General features: G+C 42.1%; 1 protein-coding gene across 1 annotated transcript in view; it reads left to right on the forward strand.

The window, feature by feature from the left end:
• The first annotated feature begins 546 nt into the window (after positions 1-546).
• Positions 547-19,612, forward strand: part of nat9 (N-acetyltransferase 9 (GCN5-related, putative)) — a 28,549-nt gene continuing 9,483 nt past the window's right edge. The window contains exons 1-5 of the mRNA XM_059948921.1: positions 547-697; positions 4,033-4,142; positions 12,970-13,110; positions 15,240-15,299; positions 16,232-16,326. Coding sequence (XP_059804904.1) covers positions 621-697; positions 4,033-4,142; positions 12,970-13,110; positions 15,240-15,299; positions 16,232-16,326 — 483 coding nt within the window. The 5' untranslated portion in view covers positions 547-620. The remainder of the gene's footprint in view (positions 698-4,032; positions 4,143-12,969; positions 13,111-15,239; positions 15,300-16,231; positions 16,327-19,612) is intronic.

A 19,612-nucleotide genomic window follows, 5' to 3' on the forward strand; every position in this document is an offset into this window, starting at 1 on the left:
AGTGTAAATGTCCGTAATAGCGGGAAGAGAAACCCTGATGATCTTCTCAGCTCACTATCTGCTGCAGGGCCTTACGATCCGAGATGGTGCAATTTCTGAACCAGGCAGTGATGCAGCTGCTCAGGATGATCTCAATACAACCCCTGTAGAATGTGATGAGGAGGTGGGAGATGGACTTTCCTCAGCCTCTGAAGGGCCTGTTTCCGTCTTGTATGACTCTAAGAATCTGTAAGTTGTCCGAAAACATCTCCTAAAGCTTGAGGATATAGGTCGTGCCCTGGGATTCAACTAAACTCACCAATTCCTTGATACTTAGTTCTTTTATTTCCGCTACCTTGCGAGAGATAAGTGTATTTGCAAGGGTTAATATGTATCATTCCTGAAGAGATACGTAAAACACTTGGTATTGCTCACAGTTTCATTTCCAAATTGAGAAGCCAAAGAAAAGCACATCATATAAAACCACACCGCAGCCTCTGTCATGAGGACAGCGCATGCGTACCCCAGGGCTTTACTCGGCGTGGCGCGCGTGCGTGCCGGCGGAGCGCGCGGAGTGTTGCGCGTGCGCAGTGCCGGGCCGGGCCGGGCCGGGCGCCGACTCCGAGGCGTCCGACGTCGGGATGCGGCTGAACGAGGATGTTGTGCTGCGGGGTCAGCTGGCCGTGCTCGTCCCCTACAGCGCGCGGCACGTCCCCAGGTGGGAAAGGGACCATTAACGCGCGCTTCGGTGTCAGTGCGTGCTCGTGGCCTGGTCGGGTTAGGGGGTCGTGATCTGTCACTGTGACCCTCGGGGTCGTGAGGGCGGTGCACACTCATGGCTTATGTTAGAGCCCAAGAAAGCAGGAGCAGGAATCACGTCTGATATACCCCGAGCTGCGATTCCTCTTCCTCAGTTTCCTAATCACCTTCGACCTCTTTAAAAGAAAGACATAATAATAAATAAGCAAGCAATAAATGTCAAGAACATGAGATGAAGAGTCCTTGAAAGTAGTGGGACCATTTTAATGATGGGCAAGTGAACCTGCTGGTTAGCTGATGATAATAACTGTTCCTGAACCTCGTGGCGTGAGTTCTGAGAAAGAGTATCTTCTTTCTCGTGGCAGCCGTGAACACTACCTCATTTTAAACACTACTGACATTTTTAAAATTTCTATTTTTGCACAACTTATTTAATTTAACTATTTAATATAAATATATACTTACTATAATTCACAGTTTTTTCTATTTTTATACGGCTGTTGCCAAGTTAACAAAGTACATGACATTCGCTAGTGATACTAAACCTGATTCTAATTCTGTCCTGGGTGGTGGGGTGGGGTGGGGATCCCTGATGATAGGTATTGCTTTCCTGTGATGCTTCATGACTGAAGCCCAAAGAATGATCCTTGAGGCACTCCACTAATTGCTTCTTTCCAGTTCTTACCTAGAGTTCAAATATCCCAGGGTATTTCATACTGTGTTAATCATCGAGAAGTTTGATGGTTGTCACTCCTAAACCAACCTGCACAGCCTTAACCCTACCTCAGCATGGAGCACAACAACCACTTCTTGTGCTATATTGTTCCTAATTGTGTTTTGTACATTCTTCTTTTACTATCTTGAACAATTTATGTTCTGCCTGTTGTCTGACTCAACGTGCTTGTAATACTGGTGTAAACAAATTTTTCATTGTACCTGTACCTCACTACTTATGCACACGACCATGAACTCGACTTGACTCAGATTGGTGTTGTTCTTTGCCATGACACCTCACTCGCACCTGACAGCTTTTACAATTATTGGGTGATCTCCTGATTCTGATTTCCTGTGATTATTTCACCTAAACAACAAGGATGATTTGAACAATCCTAAGGTTTCCTTCCACAGAAGTGCTACTTGCCCATAAGATTAAAATAACTAGGTACCCTCTACTTGGGCCTATTGCATACTAGTATAACTTAAAATAAGGGTGAACTTGATGAAGAAAGTGTCAGAACATACCGAAGGAGCACTGACAGAATACACTGTATTGTAACATTGGTCCCTGTTTATTCAGCTGCAGATTAGTGTTTATCTCATGTTCTGCAGCCACCATAAGAAATACATCAATGTTCAGTTTAATTTAGACAAGGACATTTAGGTGCACCTCAACAAAGGAACTTGCAGAGACTCACTAGACTGGTTACAAGAACAATGAGTTGTCCATATGAGACTTTTCCATATAGACTTTGGGACTGTATTCTGAAGAGTTTTGGAGGATGAGGAGAAATTTTATCAAAAAACTAGAGTTTGACAGACTAGATTAAGAAATTCATGAAGTTGTACACCACGGAAACAGATCCTTTGGCCTAATTAGTCAATGCCAGCCAAGATGCCTATTCAGACTAATCCCATTTGACTGCATTTGAGCCTTATCACTCTAAATCTTTACTATCCATGTACCTGTATTTGAAATATTGTTAATTGGATATGACAGTTAAGGTGGCAACTGCTATGATGTCAGCTGCCCATTCACAGTGAGTACCAGAGTGATGTATAGTTATCACACAAGGCAAGTACAAGTTTATTCCATTTAATTATTTAAAATGGTTTTCTATTTCAGTCATGTTGTTTGTTAGAATTACTGTTCTGTGGGAATTTTTTTTTTCAAGAATTTTTGAATGACTTGAATATTGGAGTGTAAGGTAGACATTCAATTTGTTCATTGTAAGCTTGGAGATATAGCACAAATGAAGACACATCTTGTCAAATCCACTACAACGGCTTTTTAAAACCATACTGGCAAAAGCACCCAGTGTCTGGTTTGAGCACCTGGACATCATCCATTTGGAAGGGACTGTGAATCAGGCCCAATGCTGAAAACAAAGGTACTGTAGGTGCCCCAGTTCCTTCACACATCCCAAAAACATGCAGCGTGGTAAGTCACTTGGCCATTGTAAATTGCCCCTAATGTATAGAGGTCTGGTAGATTTGGGGAAGTTGTTGATGAGAATGGGAGATAAACGAAAAGTAGCTTAATGTAGGATATGTGTAGAAATGGGTGGCTGATAGTTGTCATGGATGTAGTGAACCAAGGGTTTGTTACATTCTCTGTGCTATTAACTGTAAAATAACTCATCACTGATCTTGCAACAGAGATTTCTGGCTTCGGCCCCTTTTGGAGATGGTGGATATTGTGGCCACCTTCTCCTCAAATGGAAGATGATAGATAACCCAAAGTACAATGGAAGGACCCATCACATTAATCTGCTCCAATAGATCTTTAGCATGGCATGCCACTTTGACATCATAGGAAGCTGTGGACTCAAATGAGAGATGGACCTTCAAGTGTGAGGCTTTTTGTGCCATATGAAAGATGATCAATATTCATGCCACACAGACATTTAGATTGTGGGATGAGCTGGGTTGCTTAAATTTGGCCATTATGGACTTGTCGAGCCAAACAGACTCTTTCCATTCAGTGACTGTTATGTGGCTCTTTATTTGCTTGCAGAGACCACAAAACTTAATGAGATGCAAGACCCTTTGTCCAACTGTCTCTCTCTTCCACCTTCCACTCTTCCCAAATTTGGAATAGCAGCAATAGTATCAGGTGCTGCATTTTGTGTTGGTTTTGGTGCAGGTTTTTGTGTTGTCTATTCTCATTTTCAAACTCTGCAATAAAAACTGGGGTAATTTTTCAGCTAGAACCAAGTACTCAGAATTTCTGCAGAGATGCTTGGTGACCATGACTTTGGAAAATAGCTCTTCGTATCAGAGAATTTGGCTAAATCTTGGTTAGAGTTGTAATTGGACAATAACCTTGACTTTAATTGTATAAATTGCATGCTGGCAAATTCGTCTGGTCTTACTTTCCTCGTGTATTTCCATGACTTTGGGGGAGAGTTGTTAAATAAGCTGCTGATTCCCTGTTGCATATTGCATTATTGCACATAGTAGATTGGGAGGAGAGAGTTTTATTCAAGTGCACCAAATATTTTTTCACTGTTATTTGTAATTGATTACACACATGGCTTTCTATTTATGATTTACAGTACATTTAATTGGTTGCAGATATCACCAGTGGATGAAATCAGAAGAGTTACTGAAACTCACAGCTTCAGAGTCTCTTACCCTGGAACAGGAGTATCAGATGCAGAGAAGCTGGCAGGAGGATGATGATAGTAAGGATTTGCTAATTTGTTGGTTTCTTGGATTGGCTTCATTCAGTCATTTGATTTTTATTTTAAAGATATTTGTACAGAACACTACCAAATTTGTTCTGGTTCATCAGTCTGAGAAGTAATGATGCTGAAGAACTGGTATGTTTCTCTTTCATAAACTTCTCCATACTGGGACATGATAGCTGCTGCCAAAGCCCACATTTCTATGAGCCACTTCTTTGAGTCATTACAATCCTTGTGTGGTTACTCTTATTTCTCTGGATGTTAAGGGAATTGAGGGTCATGAGAATAAGATGAGTTAGATGATCAACCATGATTTGAACAGGCTTGAAGGGCTGAATGGCTTACTCCTGCTCTTACTTCCTATATTCCTAGTTTTGGTAGATGCAGCATTCTAACCCAACAATGATAAAGGAATATAAGTCTTTTAATGGAAGTTGAAAGGAGTGGTGTTACTGTACATGCACTGCAGCTAGCTTTCTAGGCAGTAGATGTCATGGGATTGGGAAGTACTGTCAATATCCTATGAAGGATCTAAAGGCCTAATCCACCAGGCTGAGTCTAAGAATGTGGTGCTTGGGATGTCAGTCATGCAAGCTGCTTTGTCATGGTTAATGTGGAGCTTTTGGAGAATCATTGGAACTGCACTCATCCAGTCAAGTGGAGAATATTCCATTGTGCTCCAGACTTGCAGCTTGAAGTTATAAAAATGCTGTGGGGAATCAGATGGTCCCTTTCCTCAGGATACCCTGTCATTGATTTGCCTGCTGTAGAAGTTATTCACCTGCCTTACCAGGTAACGTATCTGGTCAGTGATGACCTCCAAGATGGTGATGCATTCAATGCTTGTCCCTTGAATGTCAAAGGGAAGTAATTAGATTTTTGCGTGGCACTTTACATAAGTGGAATTAATAAAGCAGCTATACATGGTTTGGCCCAGGGTAAATATTGGGCACGTCAGGTTAGTTTCAAACAATACGCTCTTCTTGTCCCAAACCAGGAAGATTCAGTATTTTCTCATTGCGACGTTTTCCTGATTGTTACATGTCCCAACTTGGATCAGTTTTTAAGTGAAAAGTTTGATAGATACCCTAAGGAAGTCCCATCCATCATTTTGGGGTTGATTAGAATTTTGGGGGCAGAGATGAGAGCCAGGTCTATAATTCAATGCACACGCCGTCCTTAATTGGTCAGTGCAGATGAAATGACCCAGGGTAAAATATGTATTTTAAGAAATATATCAATAATTTGTGTCAAATATTGTTTCCACCTACTTTCATCATGTTAACCGTGGGCTACCACCTGTATTAGGTCCTACCTAGAAATTTGCAGTTTTCATAGAGTGAAGTGTAAATGCATATGTAAGACTCTGGTTTAATTGTTGCTTGGGTTTTTCTTTTCCGCGCATGTAGTGCCTCAGGTGGCAGCTTTGCCATTCCTTTAGCATTTTTGTCTGTTTTTACAAAGCCAAGTTGCTAGCTGGATGCCCAACCCAGCATGAATGGAAAGCATGCAAGGAGCTGGCTGGATTCAAAAACCGGGACCACTCACCTCGAAGTCCAGTGCAGATGCCACTGTATCACTGACTGACCAACCCCAGTTTAAGAGCACGCTTTATTTTATTACTACAGTTATGCTCCTGGGCATTTTATTTTCTGCAGATTTCTTCAAAATGCAAATCTATATAAAAAGCTCAGGGAGGGAGGCAAAAGATATGGGGGCTTGGCACTGTTAATCAGAGATAGGGTCATGGCCATAGAAAAGGAGGAAGACATAGAGGTATTGGCTATGTAGTCTCTGTGAGTGGAGGTTAGGAACAGAAAGGGGTCAATAACTCTACTGGGTGTTTTTTGTAGACCACCCAATAGTAACAGGGACATTGAAGAGCAGATAGGGAGACAGATTCTAGAAAGGTGTAAGAATTGTTGTGGTGTGAGATTTTAATTTCCCAAATATTGATTGTCATTTCCCTAAAGTGAGGGATTTAGATGGGGTGGAGTTTGTTAAGTGTGTTCAAGAAGGTTTCTTGACACAATATGTAGATAAGCTGACAAGAGAAGAGGCTATACTTGATCTGGTATTGGGAAATGAACTTGCTCAGGTGTCAGATCTCTCAGTGGGAGAGCATTTTGGAGATAGTGATCACGACTCTATCTCCTTTACTATAGCATTGGAGAGGGATAGAAACAGGCTAGTCTGACGGGCTAGTGTTTAATTGGAGTAAGGGGAAATATGAGGCTATCAGGCAGGAACTTGGAAGCATAAATTGGAAACAGATGTTCTCAAAGAAAAGTACGGAAGAAATGTGGCAAATGTTCAGGGAATATTTGTGTGGAGTTCTGCAAAGGTACATGCCAATGAGACGGAAAGGATGGTAGGGTACAAGAACTGTGGCTCTTGTAAATCTAGTCAAGAAAAGAAGAGCTTACGAAAGACACAAAAGACACAAAAATCTAGGTAATGATAGAGAGCTAGCAATTATGGCTAGCAGGAAGGAGCTCAAAAAAGAAATTTGGAGAGCCAGAAAGGGCCATGAGAAGGCCTTGGCCGACAGGATTAAGGAAAACCCAAAGGAATTCTACAAGAATGTGAAGAGCAAGAGGATAAGATGTAAGAGAATAGGACCAATCAAGTGTGACAGTGGAAAAGTGTGTATGGGACTAGAGGAGATAGCAGATGTACTTAATGAGTACTTTGCTTCGGTATTCACAATGGAAAAAGATCTTGGCAATTGTAGGGATGACTTGCAGCGGACTGAAAAGCTTGAGCATGTAGACGTTAAGAAAGAGAATGTGCAGGAGCTTTAGGAAAACGTCAAGTTGGATGAGTCATTGGGACCAGACGAGATGTACCCCAGGCTACTGTGAGAGGCGATGGAGGAAATTGCAGAGCCTCTGACGATGATCTTTGGATCATCAATGGGGATGGGAGAGGTTCCGGAGGATTGCAGAGTTGCAGATGTTTTTCCATTGTTTGAGAAAGGGAGTAGAGATAGCCCAGGAAATTATAGACCAGTGAGTCTTACTTCAGTGGTTGGTAAGTTGATGGAAAAGACCCTGAGAGGCAGGTTTTATAAACATCTCGAGAGGCATAATATGATTAGGAATAGTCAGCATGGCTTTGTGAAAGGCAGGTTATACCTTAGGGGCCTGATTGAATTTTTTGAGGATGTGACTAAACACATTGATGATGGTAGAGCAGTAGATGTAGCTTATATGGATTTCAGCAAGGAATTTGATTAAGTACCCATGCAAGGCTTATTGAGAAAGTAAGGAGGCATGGGATCCAAGGGGACATTGCTTTGTGGATCTAGAACTGGCTTTCCCACAGAAGGCAAAGAGTGGTTGTAGATGGGTCATGTTCTGCATGGAGGTCAGTCTCCAGTGGTGTACCTCAGGGATCTGTTCTGGGACCCTTACTCTTAGTGATTTTTATAAAAGACCTGGATGAAGAAGTAGAGCAATGGGTTCATAAATTTTCTGATGACACAAAGGTTGGAGGTGTTGTGGGTAGTGTGGAGTGCTGTCAGAGGTTACAGCAGGACAGTGATAGTATGCAAAAATGGGCTGAGAAGTGGCAGATGGAGTTCACCTCAGATAAGTGTGAGGTGGTTCATTTTAGTAGGTCAAATATGATGACAGAATATAGTATTAATGGTAAGACTCTTGGCAGTGTGGAGGACCAGAGGGATCTTAGGGTCTGAGTCCATAGGACACTCAAGGCTGCTGCGCAGGTTAAGAAAGCATATGGTGCATTGGGATTGAGATTAGGAGCGGAGAGGTAATGTTGCAGCTATATAGGACCCTGGTCAGACCCCACTTGGAATACTGTGCTTGGTTCTGGTCACCTCACTACAGAGAGGATCTGGAAGCCATAGAAAGGGTGCAGAGGAGATATACAGGGATGTTGCCTGGATTGGGGAGCATGCCTTTTGAGAATAGGTTGAGGGAACTTGGCCTTTTCTCCTTGGAGCAATGGAGGATGAGAGGTGACCTGATAGAGGCGTATAAGATGATGAGAGGCATTGATCGTGTGGATAGACAGAGCTTTTTCCCAGGGCTGAAATGGCTAGCATGAAAGGGCACAGGTTTAAGGTGCTGGGGAGTAGGTACAGAGGAGATGTCGGGGTACGTTTTTTTTTACGTAGAGAGTGGTGAGTGCGTGGAACGGGCTGCCAGTGACGGTGGTGGAGGCGGATACGATAGGGTGTTTTAAGAGACTCCTGGATAAGTACCTGGAGCTCAGAAAAACAGAAGGCTATGGGTAACCCTAGGTAATTTCTCAGGTAACATCATGTTCGGCACAGCTTTGCAGCCTGTATTGTGCTGTAGTTTTTTCTGTGTTTTCAAATTACATTATACAATTGAGAATTTCATTTCTGCTGTTAAATTAAAAATTCAGGTTAGTCTTCTTGTAATTAGCCAAGAGGATTTGTCTTGTTAACAATTTGGCCAATTTGATGCCCAGGAAAAGAATAGGTAGCCATTTTTTTTGAGAGAAAGTGCAGGAGAAAGACAGAGGAAAGGCATGGAGAATGAACATAGTGAAGGAACATGGTAGAATGCTTACAGAGCCAAACTTGAATAGACAAATACCAAAGTGATGAAATCCTCAAGTGCAGACTATGGTCTCATAGAGAATGTGCAGGCCTTTCAGTTAGCCAACTAGCACACGACACTGGAGAAAGTCCCATGCCTTTTTCCTTGTTGCATGGGTACTTTGTTTCTTATTTGGACTGGGTGTATTTTTTTCAGCACAGAATTGATTTGGTACTGCAAAAACAAAGTGAAGGAAACTGGAAACCGGATTATGCAACAATGAGCTCCAATGGTTATGTACATGATATAGACTGATATATAAGTGATGGGTCCTTTTGAAATATTTAGTCAATACAATTTCAATCTTAAGTTTATACAGGTCTGAGCTAAATTATTGCTGCCTGACAAACAGTAAGTCTGCATGAACAAGAGAAAATCTGCAGATGCTGGAAATCAGAGCAACACACACAAAATGCTGGAAGAACTCAACAGGCCAGGCAGCATTAATGGAAAAAAAACACAGTCAACGTTTTGGGCCAAAACCCTTCAGTGGGACTGGAGAGAAAAAAAAGTAGATTTGAAAGGTGGGGGGAAGGGATTGAGAAACACCTGGTGATAGGTGAATCTTGGCAGGGGAGGGATGAAGCAAAGAACTGGGAGGTTTGAATCTGGGGATCTCTCATCCACCGCCACCAACCTTATAGTTCCCGCACCCCACACCTCCGTTTCTATCTCCTACCCATTTCAGCTTGTTCCTGCCCCACTGAACTCATATCTGCATACCTCAACTCTGTTTTATCCCTCCTGGTTCAGTCCCTTCCCACCTACATCTGTGACACCTCACACACTCTTGATTTTTTTCAATGATTTCAAGTTACCTGGCCTGTATCATCTTATTTTCACTATGGATGTCCAGTCCCTTTCCACATCCATCCCGCACGGGGAAGGCCTCAAAGCTCTCCGCTTCTTTCTGGACACCAGACCCAATCAGGTCCTCCACCTAGCAGAACTTGTCCTCACTCTAAATAATTTCTCCTTTGGCCCCTCCCACTTCCTTCAAACAAAAAGGGTAGCCATAGGTCCCAGCTGTGCCTGTGCGTTTGTTGGCTACGTGGAACAGTCTTATGTTCCAAGCCTGCACTGGTGACCCTCTCGCACGTTTCCTATGCTACATCAACAATTGCATTGGTGCTGTTTCCTGTATCCGTGCTGAACTCATCAATTTCATCTATTTTGCCTCCAACTTCCACCCTGCCTGGTCCATTCACCTGGTCCACTTTCCTTTCTCAATCTTACTATCTCAATCTCCGGAGACAGCTTATCCACTGACGTCTATATATAAAAAAAGACTCTCACAGCTACCTGGACTATGCCTTGTTCCACCCTGCTACTTGTAAAAACGCCATCGCCTTCTCTCAATTCCTCTGTCTCCACCACATCTGCTCTGAGGATGAGGCCTTTCATTCTAGATCGAAGGAGATGTCCTCCTTTTTCAGAGAGACTTCCTTTCCTTCACCATCAATGCTGCCCTCAACTGCAACTCTTCCATTTCACGCACATCTGCTCTTATCCCCATCCTCCCACCACCCTACTAGGATAGGGTTCCTCTTTGTGCTCACCCCACTAGCTTCCGCATCTGGCATGTAATTCTCCAAAACTTCTACCACCTCTAACTGGATCCCACCACCAGACACATCTTCCCCTCCCTCCCCCCCACTTCCTGCTTTCTGCAGGGAACGCTCCCTACGAGACTCCCTTGTCTATTCATCCTTCCTCACTGATCTCCTTCCTGGCACTTATCCTTGCAAGCACCTGCCCCTACACCTCATTCCTCAGGGCCCCAAACAGTCCTTCCAGTTCAGATCCCCTGTAAATCTGTTGGGTCATATACTGTGTTCGGTGCTCCAGGTGTGACCTCTTGTATATCAGTGAGACTCAACGTTGATAGGGAAATCACTTCGTCAGGCATCTACACTGCGTCTGCCAGAGCAAGCGGGATTCCCAGTGGCCACCTATTTTAATTCCACTTCCCACTCCCATTCCGATATGTCCATCCACGGCCTCCTCCTCTGTTGTGATTAGGCCACACTTAGGTTGGAGAAACAACACCTTATGTTCCGTTTGGGTAGTCTCCAACCTGATGGCATGAACATTGATTTCTCAAACTTCCAGTAATGCCTGCTCCCTCTTCACCATTTCCTATATATCCTTCACCTTCATCATATCCTACACCTTTTCACTCTCTCATGTTATCTCCTTGCCCGCCCATCGCCTCCCTCTGGCGCTCCTCCCCCTGCCTCTTTCTTTCTTCCATTGCCTTCTGTCCCTTTCACCAATCAACTTCCCAGCTCTTTCCTTCATCCCTCCCCACCCCCTAAGTTTCACCAGTCACCTGGTGTTTCTATCTTCCTTCCCCCACTTTTCAAATCTACTCCTCAGCTTTCTTCCTCCTGTCCTGCAGAAGGGTTTTAGCCCAAAATGTCGACTTTTTTTTCCGTAGATACTGCCTGGCCTGTGTTTTTCAGTGAATTTGCATCAGTGTCTATTAGGATTCATACAGGTACATAGAACATAGAATAATACAGCACAGTACATGCCCTTTGGTCCACAATGTTGTGCTGACCCTTAAACCCTGCCTCCCATATAGCCCCCCACCTTAAATTCCTCCATATACCTGTCTAGTAGTCTCTTAAATTTCACTAGTGTATCTGCCTCCACCACTGACTCAGGCAGTGCATTCCACGCACCAACCACTCTCTGAGTGAAAAACCTTCCTCTAATATCCCCCTTGAACTTCCCTCCCCTTACCTTAAAGCCATGTCGGCTTTCATTGAGCAGTGGTACCCTGGGGAAGAGGCGCTGCGCTGGCTGTCCACTCTATCTATTCCTCTTAATATCTTGTACACCTCTATCATGTCTCCTCTCATCCTCCTTCTCTCCAGAGAGTAAAGCCCTAGCTCCCTTAATCTCTGATCATAGTGCATACTCTCTAAACCAGGCAGCATCCTGGTAAATCTCCTCTGTACCCTTTCCAATGCTTCCACATCTTTCCTATAGTGAGGCGACCAGAACTGGACATAGTACTCCAAGTGTGACCTAAGCAGAGTTTTATAGAGCTGCATCATTACCTCGTGACTCTTAAACTCTATCCCTCGAAAGCTAACACCCCATAAGCTTTCTTAACTATGAGGCAACTTTCAGGGATCTGTGGACATGTACACCCAGATCCCTCTGCTCCTCCACACTACCAAGTATCCTGCCATTTACTTTGTACTTTGCCTTGGAGTTTGTCCTTTCAAAGTGTACCACCTCACACTTCTCTGGGTTGAACTCCATCTGCCACTTCTCAGCCCACGTCTGCATCCTATCAATGTCTTTCTGCAATCTTCAACAATCCTCTGCACTATCCACAACACCACCAACCTTTGTGTCGTCTGCAAACTTGTCAACTTCTATCCCCACATCCAGGTTGTTAATAAAAATCACAAAAAGTAGAAGTCCCAGAACCAATCCTTGTGGGACACCACTAGTCACAACCCTCCAATCCAAATGTACTCCCTCCACCACGACCCTCTGCTTTCTGCAGGCAAGCCAATTCTGAATCCACCTGACCAAACTTCCTGGATCCCATGCCTTCTGACTTTCTGAATTAGCCTGCCAAGTGGAACCTTGTCAAAAGCCTTACTAAAATCCATGTAGATCACATCCACTGCACTACCCTCATCTATATGCCTGGTCACCTCCTCAAAGAACTCTGTCAAGCTTGTTAGACACAATCTACCCTTCACAAAGCCATGCTGACTGTCCCTGATCAGACCATGATTCTCTAAACGCCCATAGATCCTATCTCTAAGAATCTTTTCCAACAGCTTTCCCACCAGGTAATTGTCTTAGTTTCCCTTAGAAGAAAAATTCTAACTTTTATGTTTTGTGGTTACCCAAATTATATCCATTCTAGGCCGGTTTATTTATTGGAAATGGCCCTTTCATTGTTAATCCACATGCATTGTAGTTATGTTGCTGTTAGTTTGTACTCACAGTAATAGCTAACTCATTACAAGCTTATGGTGAAAGGGTTGCACATGGGTTAATACCTGCTGCCTATTTTGTGCAATTCAGTACTTACTGATTTTAAGTATGCTCTTCAAGCACTTATTGCTTCACTTTAATATAAAATTATCTCCAATCTGGTACAGTAAACTAATTTTATAAGCGTGAATGAACAATGTAATATGGTTACGGCTATATCTGAGGTATCTGAACTAACGTTTTTCATTTGTTTCTAACAGAATGTACCTTCATAGTATTAGACAAGTTGAGGTGGATGAGTGGTTTATACACAGAAGAAGACTGTATGGTGGGAGATGTGAATCTGTTCTTAACGGATCCTGAGGATGCCGCCATGGCAGAAATTGAAATCATGATTGCAGGTTGGCTATCAGTTAAAGCAATGCCACTAAGGTTTCAGTAAAATAGGGAATAATAAAATTTGTACATAATCTACTGTGACTATTGATTTTACTGATATTTCCACTTCAAGTTGTCTCCATTATGTACTGAAAGTTGCTGAAAGTCTGAGCTGAGCTGGCAATTCTTTGAGTTATTTTCTTTAACCAATCAGATGGATGGGCTGAGGAAATATAAATTAGAGAAGGTGATTTGCATGCCAAAATAAGGTACTCAAAAGGAAAGAGAATAAAACAAAGTTTACACTTGAGAGAGTGAGAGAAGATTAAATTAATTTTACTTCAGGCATTGACCATGAGAAAATGAGACAGCAGTTACTGTTATTACTTTTCAACACTGCAGTTTCATTCACAATAATTAACAATTAGCCAATAGTGAGTAGAACCTCTGACAGCTAATCCATTTCAATTAATTTAATAATGGCTAGCATTGTCGTCCATGAGGGTTCCATCTTTACTGCAAGTGAAAAGGGTGTCAGTGAATCTGCCAATAACTTTTGATGATGTGATTAATAAGGTTGAATAGTTAGAAGTGTTTTCTTAGAAGAAAAGAAGCTGTTGTGTGAGGATAAGATGAATCCTCACTCGGGAGTTTATAAATGCTGGATAAGTCTTAATTGGCAGAGATTGTTGGCAGATGTATGCATATCTGATATGACAGTCTATAAGATTTGAAATTGTATCCAGTAATCATGACATCTCAAGATGCTGCATATTTCTTCCTACTCCCCTTTTGAAGTTCTTTAAAAAGCAGTTTGAGAAATGGAGTCAATGTTCTTCTTGTTTCCATGGTCAAATCCAGTTGCAGAACAATGGTCAAAGGAACATCTACCTTCAGCCATCAAGCATCTTTTTTAGGGAGTGCAGACTAGCTTTATAAAGTACAGAGTAACAAACTAAATCGTGCTGAATCATTCTCAAACAGTAACAAACTAGCTTACATCATGTTCAAACATCTCTTTCTGAATTCAGCCTTAATAGTGTCCACATGATCTGCAGCAAACGATTCTGGGTGGTCTCTTCCTTGGGGTGAGGCTAGGCTTGGGGTGGGAGGAGAGTGCAGAGGGCTGTATCAAAGAGAGCAGCTAGTGGACTAAGTGACAAAAGGATAAAGTATTTGAAAATTTCCTGGGTACAGTTCTTGTCATGTTCATTTGCACTTTGGTTGCCCTGAGAGAAATGTGGCAGTTTGAAGTTTGTGCTTTACAGTCTGTGTCACATACATATTTTCTTCGTATACTGTGTTTTAGACACGGCATTTGAAACAGTGTACTATATTCTTTGTGTGACACATTGTGATTCTGGTTATTTGGGACACATCAGGACCAATACATTTTGTTCCAATTAAGCAGCTGTCCCTACTAGTCGAAGTTTCATGGAAATAGTTAAAAGGGTATAAAAAAGACAAAGTACTGTTTTACTGAGTAACAAATAAAATACAGAATAAATTAGAACACTACCAATACTGATACAGTGCTATAAAACTGTATTATTTCCTAATAGTTATTGATGGAGGAATTAATCCAGAATACACTGGCATGTTCTTTTGATTGACTGCAAATGAACAAAGTCACCAGATAATGGACTGCCTTCATACAATGCTTTTCATGATTGCATCCTCCAAATCTTTATTTTCATTGAACATTCAAAAAGATTGTCGATAACTTCAAATTCTTCACGGTAGCATAATTACTTCGTTTTCATTCCCAGCCATTTCTGGCATCTCTGAGCCTGAATGCTTGAAACCACAGCAAGCAAAACAGCTCTGAATTGTCCTATTTCTCACCAACCATGTGACAAAAATCACTGCTTTTTGAACAGAAAACACACACAACCGACACTATTTAAAAACTGTTCACTCTAAGCATAGTGTAATATCTAACAGCCTCAAAATTGTACGCAATTGACGCTAGTTAGAAACTGTTCGGCAAGTCTGTTCCAATTAAATGGCAGTGACCCAAATAAATGTAGGGAATCCTGACTGTTTTCTTGATTCGTTTTTGTTCTGTAGGAGCGTTCCAAACAAGCAGCTGTGCTGATTAACTGATGACCCAGAGAACCAGAATACACTGTACTATGTTTTTCTATTTTAGAACCTAATTTCAGAGGAAAAGGCTTTGGCAAAGAAGTGACACTGATGATGATGTATTATGGTAAGAAATTGAACTCAACAGTTTTGTGCCCAGACAAAATAGCTGATCCTGCTACTACTTTAAAAATAAATGAACTATTTTTCAGTGAAAGTAAATATAAATGTTGGAAGATAAGACTGATAAATTGGTGAAATAGTGAAGAGGTTGGTAAACTCTGAGATGTTCTTAGCAAGAAATCTGTATCCTCAGAACAATAGATGGCAAGAGGAATTATCTTCTGATAAGCTGGAAAATGCATTCATTGCAAAGCTTTTTCTTTTCTTTAGTAGCTATTAATGGTAACCCTGCATGCCCTGTGTTTCACTGCAGCACACTTTAAGTCAACTATTGTAATAAGCCAACAGGTATCCTTTCAATCCTTTCAGCTCCACCTATCCAGGAGTCTCTTAAAACACCCTATCGTATCCGCCTCCACCACCGTCACCAGCAGCCCATTCCATGCACTCACCACCCTCTGCGTAAAAACTTGCCCCAACATCTCCTCTGTACCTACTTCCAAGCACCTTAAAGCTGTGCCTTCTTATGCTAGCCATTTCAGTCCTGGGAAAAAGCCTCTGACTATCCACATGATCAATGCCTCTCATTGTCTTATTCAGCTCCATCAGGTCACCTCTCATCCTCAGCCACTCCAAGGAGAAAAGGCCGAGTTCACTCAACCTATTCTCATAAGGCATGCTCCACAATCCAGGCAACCCTTTATGAACCCTTTGCAACCATCTAATTCTCTGCACCAATGACTCACAAACTTGGGCTATATATTTTTCTTTGTGACTGTTTTTTTTCTGAAATTGCACCCATGTGTGCTTTTTATGTTAAGTGCTGTGTACCTTTGCTGTTGTACCTTGGCCCTGGAGGAAAGCTGTTTCTGTTTGGCTAAATTCACAATAATTGAACTTGAATTTGATGTAGAATTACTTTTACTTCCTTTCCAGGTGTGACCAAACTGGGGATAAGAAAATTCCAAGCCAAAATCAATCTGGAAAATATAATCAGCATTGCCATGTTTCAGAACATGCACTTTGAAAAGGTACTAGACATTTCCTGTGGTATCACAGCACACCAAAAGTCCATGTGATGGGGTACACATTCTCTTTTCTCCAGTAGGATCTGTATAAAAATATTCAATGCCAAATAGCTCTCTAACATTTCAGTTCAGTTGCATAAATCACTATAACATGGAGTTTTCCAACTCATTATGTTTCCTGGCAAAGCATAAACCTTTCCTGAAATAGAGACAAGAACCCTACACTTGCCCTGGCTCAGCACATTTATCTTGGCAATAGACCATTTTATATAGTGAGTCTTGTCAATGAGCATTGACAGGTTTTTAGATCATAACACCCACAAGTTTTGAGATAGCTAAGGGAAAGGGTAAGTCTGAGCTAAGCGGAAAAAGCTAAGTTAAGGGAAAATGAATTACAACAGTATTATGCAGGAGCTGGGGAATTTGGGTAGGAACAGCTATATTGAGGAAGTCTACATCTAATATGGGGGTTATTTAAAGGCCAGTTGGTCAAAGCTCAAGACCATCATATTCCCTTGTGGAAGAAAGAGACGGATGGCAAGATGAGGAAACCTGAGATGGTGAGAGATGTTATAAATTTAGTCAGAAAGATAAAGGAAACACATAAGGTTTTGAAAGCTGAAATTGGACAGGGTGTTGAATATAAAGAAAGCAGGAAGAAACATGAAAAGAAAGAGGAGGGTCAAAGAGTCCATGAAATGTCCTTGGCAAATAGGGTTAATTTATGCATTAAAAAACAAATGGATAGGGTGGTAAAGAAGGCATATGGAATATTTTTTTCATTGGTCAGGGCACTCACTGAGTATAAAATTTGGGAAATCATTGCAACTGTTTAAATTTTTGATAGGCCACATTTGGAGTATTGTGTGCAGTTCTAGTTACTTGATTACAGAAGGGATATTGTGACTTTGGAAAGTGGGCATGGTAGTGTGGTGGCATTCTGCTATTACATTGCCAGCGACCCGGTTCGTTTCCATACTGTCTATAATGCTATTATAGTGCCAGCGACCCGGTTCATTTCTATATTGTCTATAATACTATTACATTGCCAGCGACCCAGTTCGTTTCCATACTGTCTATAATGCTATTATAGTGCCAGCAACCTGGTTCATTTCTATACTGTCTATAATACTATTACATTGCCAGTGACCCGGTTCGTTTCCATACTGTCTATAATGCTATTATAGTGCCAGTGACCGGGTTCATTTCCGTACTGTCTATAATGCTATTACAGTGCCAGCGACCCGGTTTGCTTCTATACTGTCCATAATACTATTACAGTGCCAGTGACTCGGTTCATTTCCATACTGTCTGTAATGCTATTATAATGCTAGTGACCCGGTTCGTTTCCATACTGTCTGTAATCCTATTACAGTGCCAGTGACCCAGCTCGTTTCCGTACTGTCTATACTGCTGTTACAGTGCCAGTGACCCAGTTTGTTTCTGTACTGTCCATAATGCTATTACAGTGCCAGTGACCTGTTACTGTGCTGTATCTTTAAATACTTACTAAATTTACCAGGGTGTTGCCTGAATTGGAGAGAACCAGCTTTTTAGGAGAAGTTAGATAAATTTGGATCATTTTCTCTGAAGCATCAGAGGCTGAGGAGTCACCTGATTGAGTTTATAAAATTATAAGAGACATAGTTAGAGTGTCTTATTCTCAGAGTGTCAATGTCAAATGCTAGCAGACATAGATTTAAGGTGAGAGAAGGAGAACTTAAAGGAGATTTGCAAGGTGAGCAGATACTGTAGAGGGTTGGTGTAGGTTGCAACAGGGCATTGACAGGATGCAGAGCTGGGTGAAAAGTGGCAGATGAAGTTCAACCTGGACATACTTCCGACTTCTATTCTTCAAGGGTAACCTGCCTTGCTTCGACCCGTTATCGCCGAATCCCTGTTGAACCAAAGCCCACCTACTCCGTCTCCCTCTGCTCTGGCACCCAACCTGTAAAGCTATCTCCTTTTAAACTTCGTGCCGGTTTAACTCACTGACGTCCACGCGCTTAAAAGACCCCATCGTGTCCACCTCATCCACTGTCACTGGCAGCCCTTTGCACGCAGTCACCACTCTCTGCGTAAAACACCTACCCTTGACATCTCCTTATACCTACTTCCAAGCACCTTAAAACTGTGCCCTCTCACGCTAGCCATTTCAGCCCTGGGAAAAAGCCTCTGACTATCCACACGATCAATACCTGTCATTATCTTATACACCTCTATCAGGTCTTCTCTCATCCTCCATCGCTCCAAGGAAAAAAGACCGAGTTCATTCAACCTACTCTCATAAGGCATGCTCCCCAGTCCAGGCAACATCCTTGTAAATCTCCTCTTCACCCTTTCTATAGTTTTCAATCTGCTGTAAGTCATCCCTACTATCGCCAAGATCCTTTCCCGTAGTGAATACTGAAGCAAAGTACTTGTTAAGCACCTCTGCTATCTCCTCTGGTTCCATACGCACTTTTCCACTGTCACACTTGATTGGTCCCGTTCTACCACGTCTTATCCTATTGCTCTTCACATACTTGTAGAATGCCTCGGAGTTTTCCTTAATCCTGTCCTTCCTTAATCCAAGGCCTTCTCATGGCTCCTTCTGGCTCTCCTAATTTCTTTCTTAAGCTGCTTCCTGCTAGCCTGACAATCTTCTAGATCTCTATCATTACCTAGTTTTTTTAACCTTTCATAAGCTCTTCTTTTCTTCTTGACTAGGAGATTATGAGACTAACAGGAAGGGGTTTAAGAATGAAATTAGGAGAGCCAGAAGGGGCCATGCGAAGGCCTTGGCTTGCAGGATTAAGGAAAACCCCAAGGCATTCTACAAGTATGTGAAGGGCAAAAGGATAGGACATGAGAGAATAGGACCAATCAAGTGTGACAGTGGAAAAGTGTGTATGGAACCGGAGGAGACAGCACAGATACATAATGAATACTTTGCTTCACTATTCACTATGGAAAAGGATCTTGGCAATTGTAGGGATGACTTACAGCTGAATGAAAAGATTGAAATTAAGAAAGAGGATGTGTTGGAACTTTTAGAAAGCATCAAGTTGGATAAATCACTGGGACTGGATGAGATGTACCCCAGGCTACTGTGGGAGGTGAGGGATGAGATTGTTGAGTCTCTGGTAATGATCTTTGCATCATCAATGGGGACGGGACAGGTTCCAGGGGATTGGAGGGTTGTGAATGTTGTTCCCTTATTCAAGAAAGGGAGTAAAGATAGCCCAGGAAATTATAGACCAGCGAATCTTACTTCAGGTGTTGATGTTGATGGAAAAAAACCTGAGAG

This window comes from Hypanus sabinus, chromosome 23 (assembly GCF_030144855.1).
Source record: "Hypanus sabinus isolate sHypSab1 chromosome 23, sHypSab1.hap1, whole genome shotgun sequence".
In the NCBI taxonomy this organism is placed as follows: Eukaryota; Metazoa; Chordata; class Chondrichthyes; order Myliobatiformes; family Dasyatidae; genus Hypanus; species Hypanus sabinus.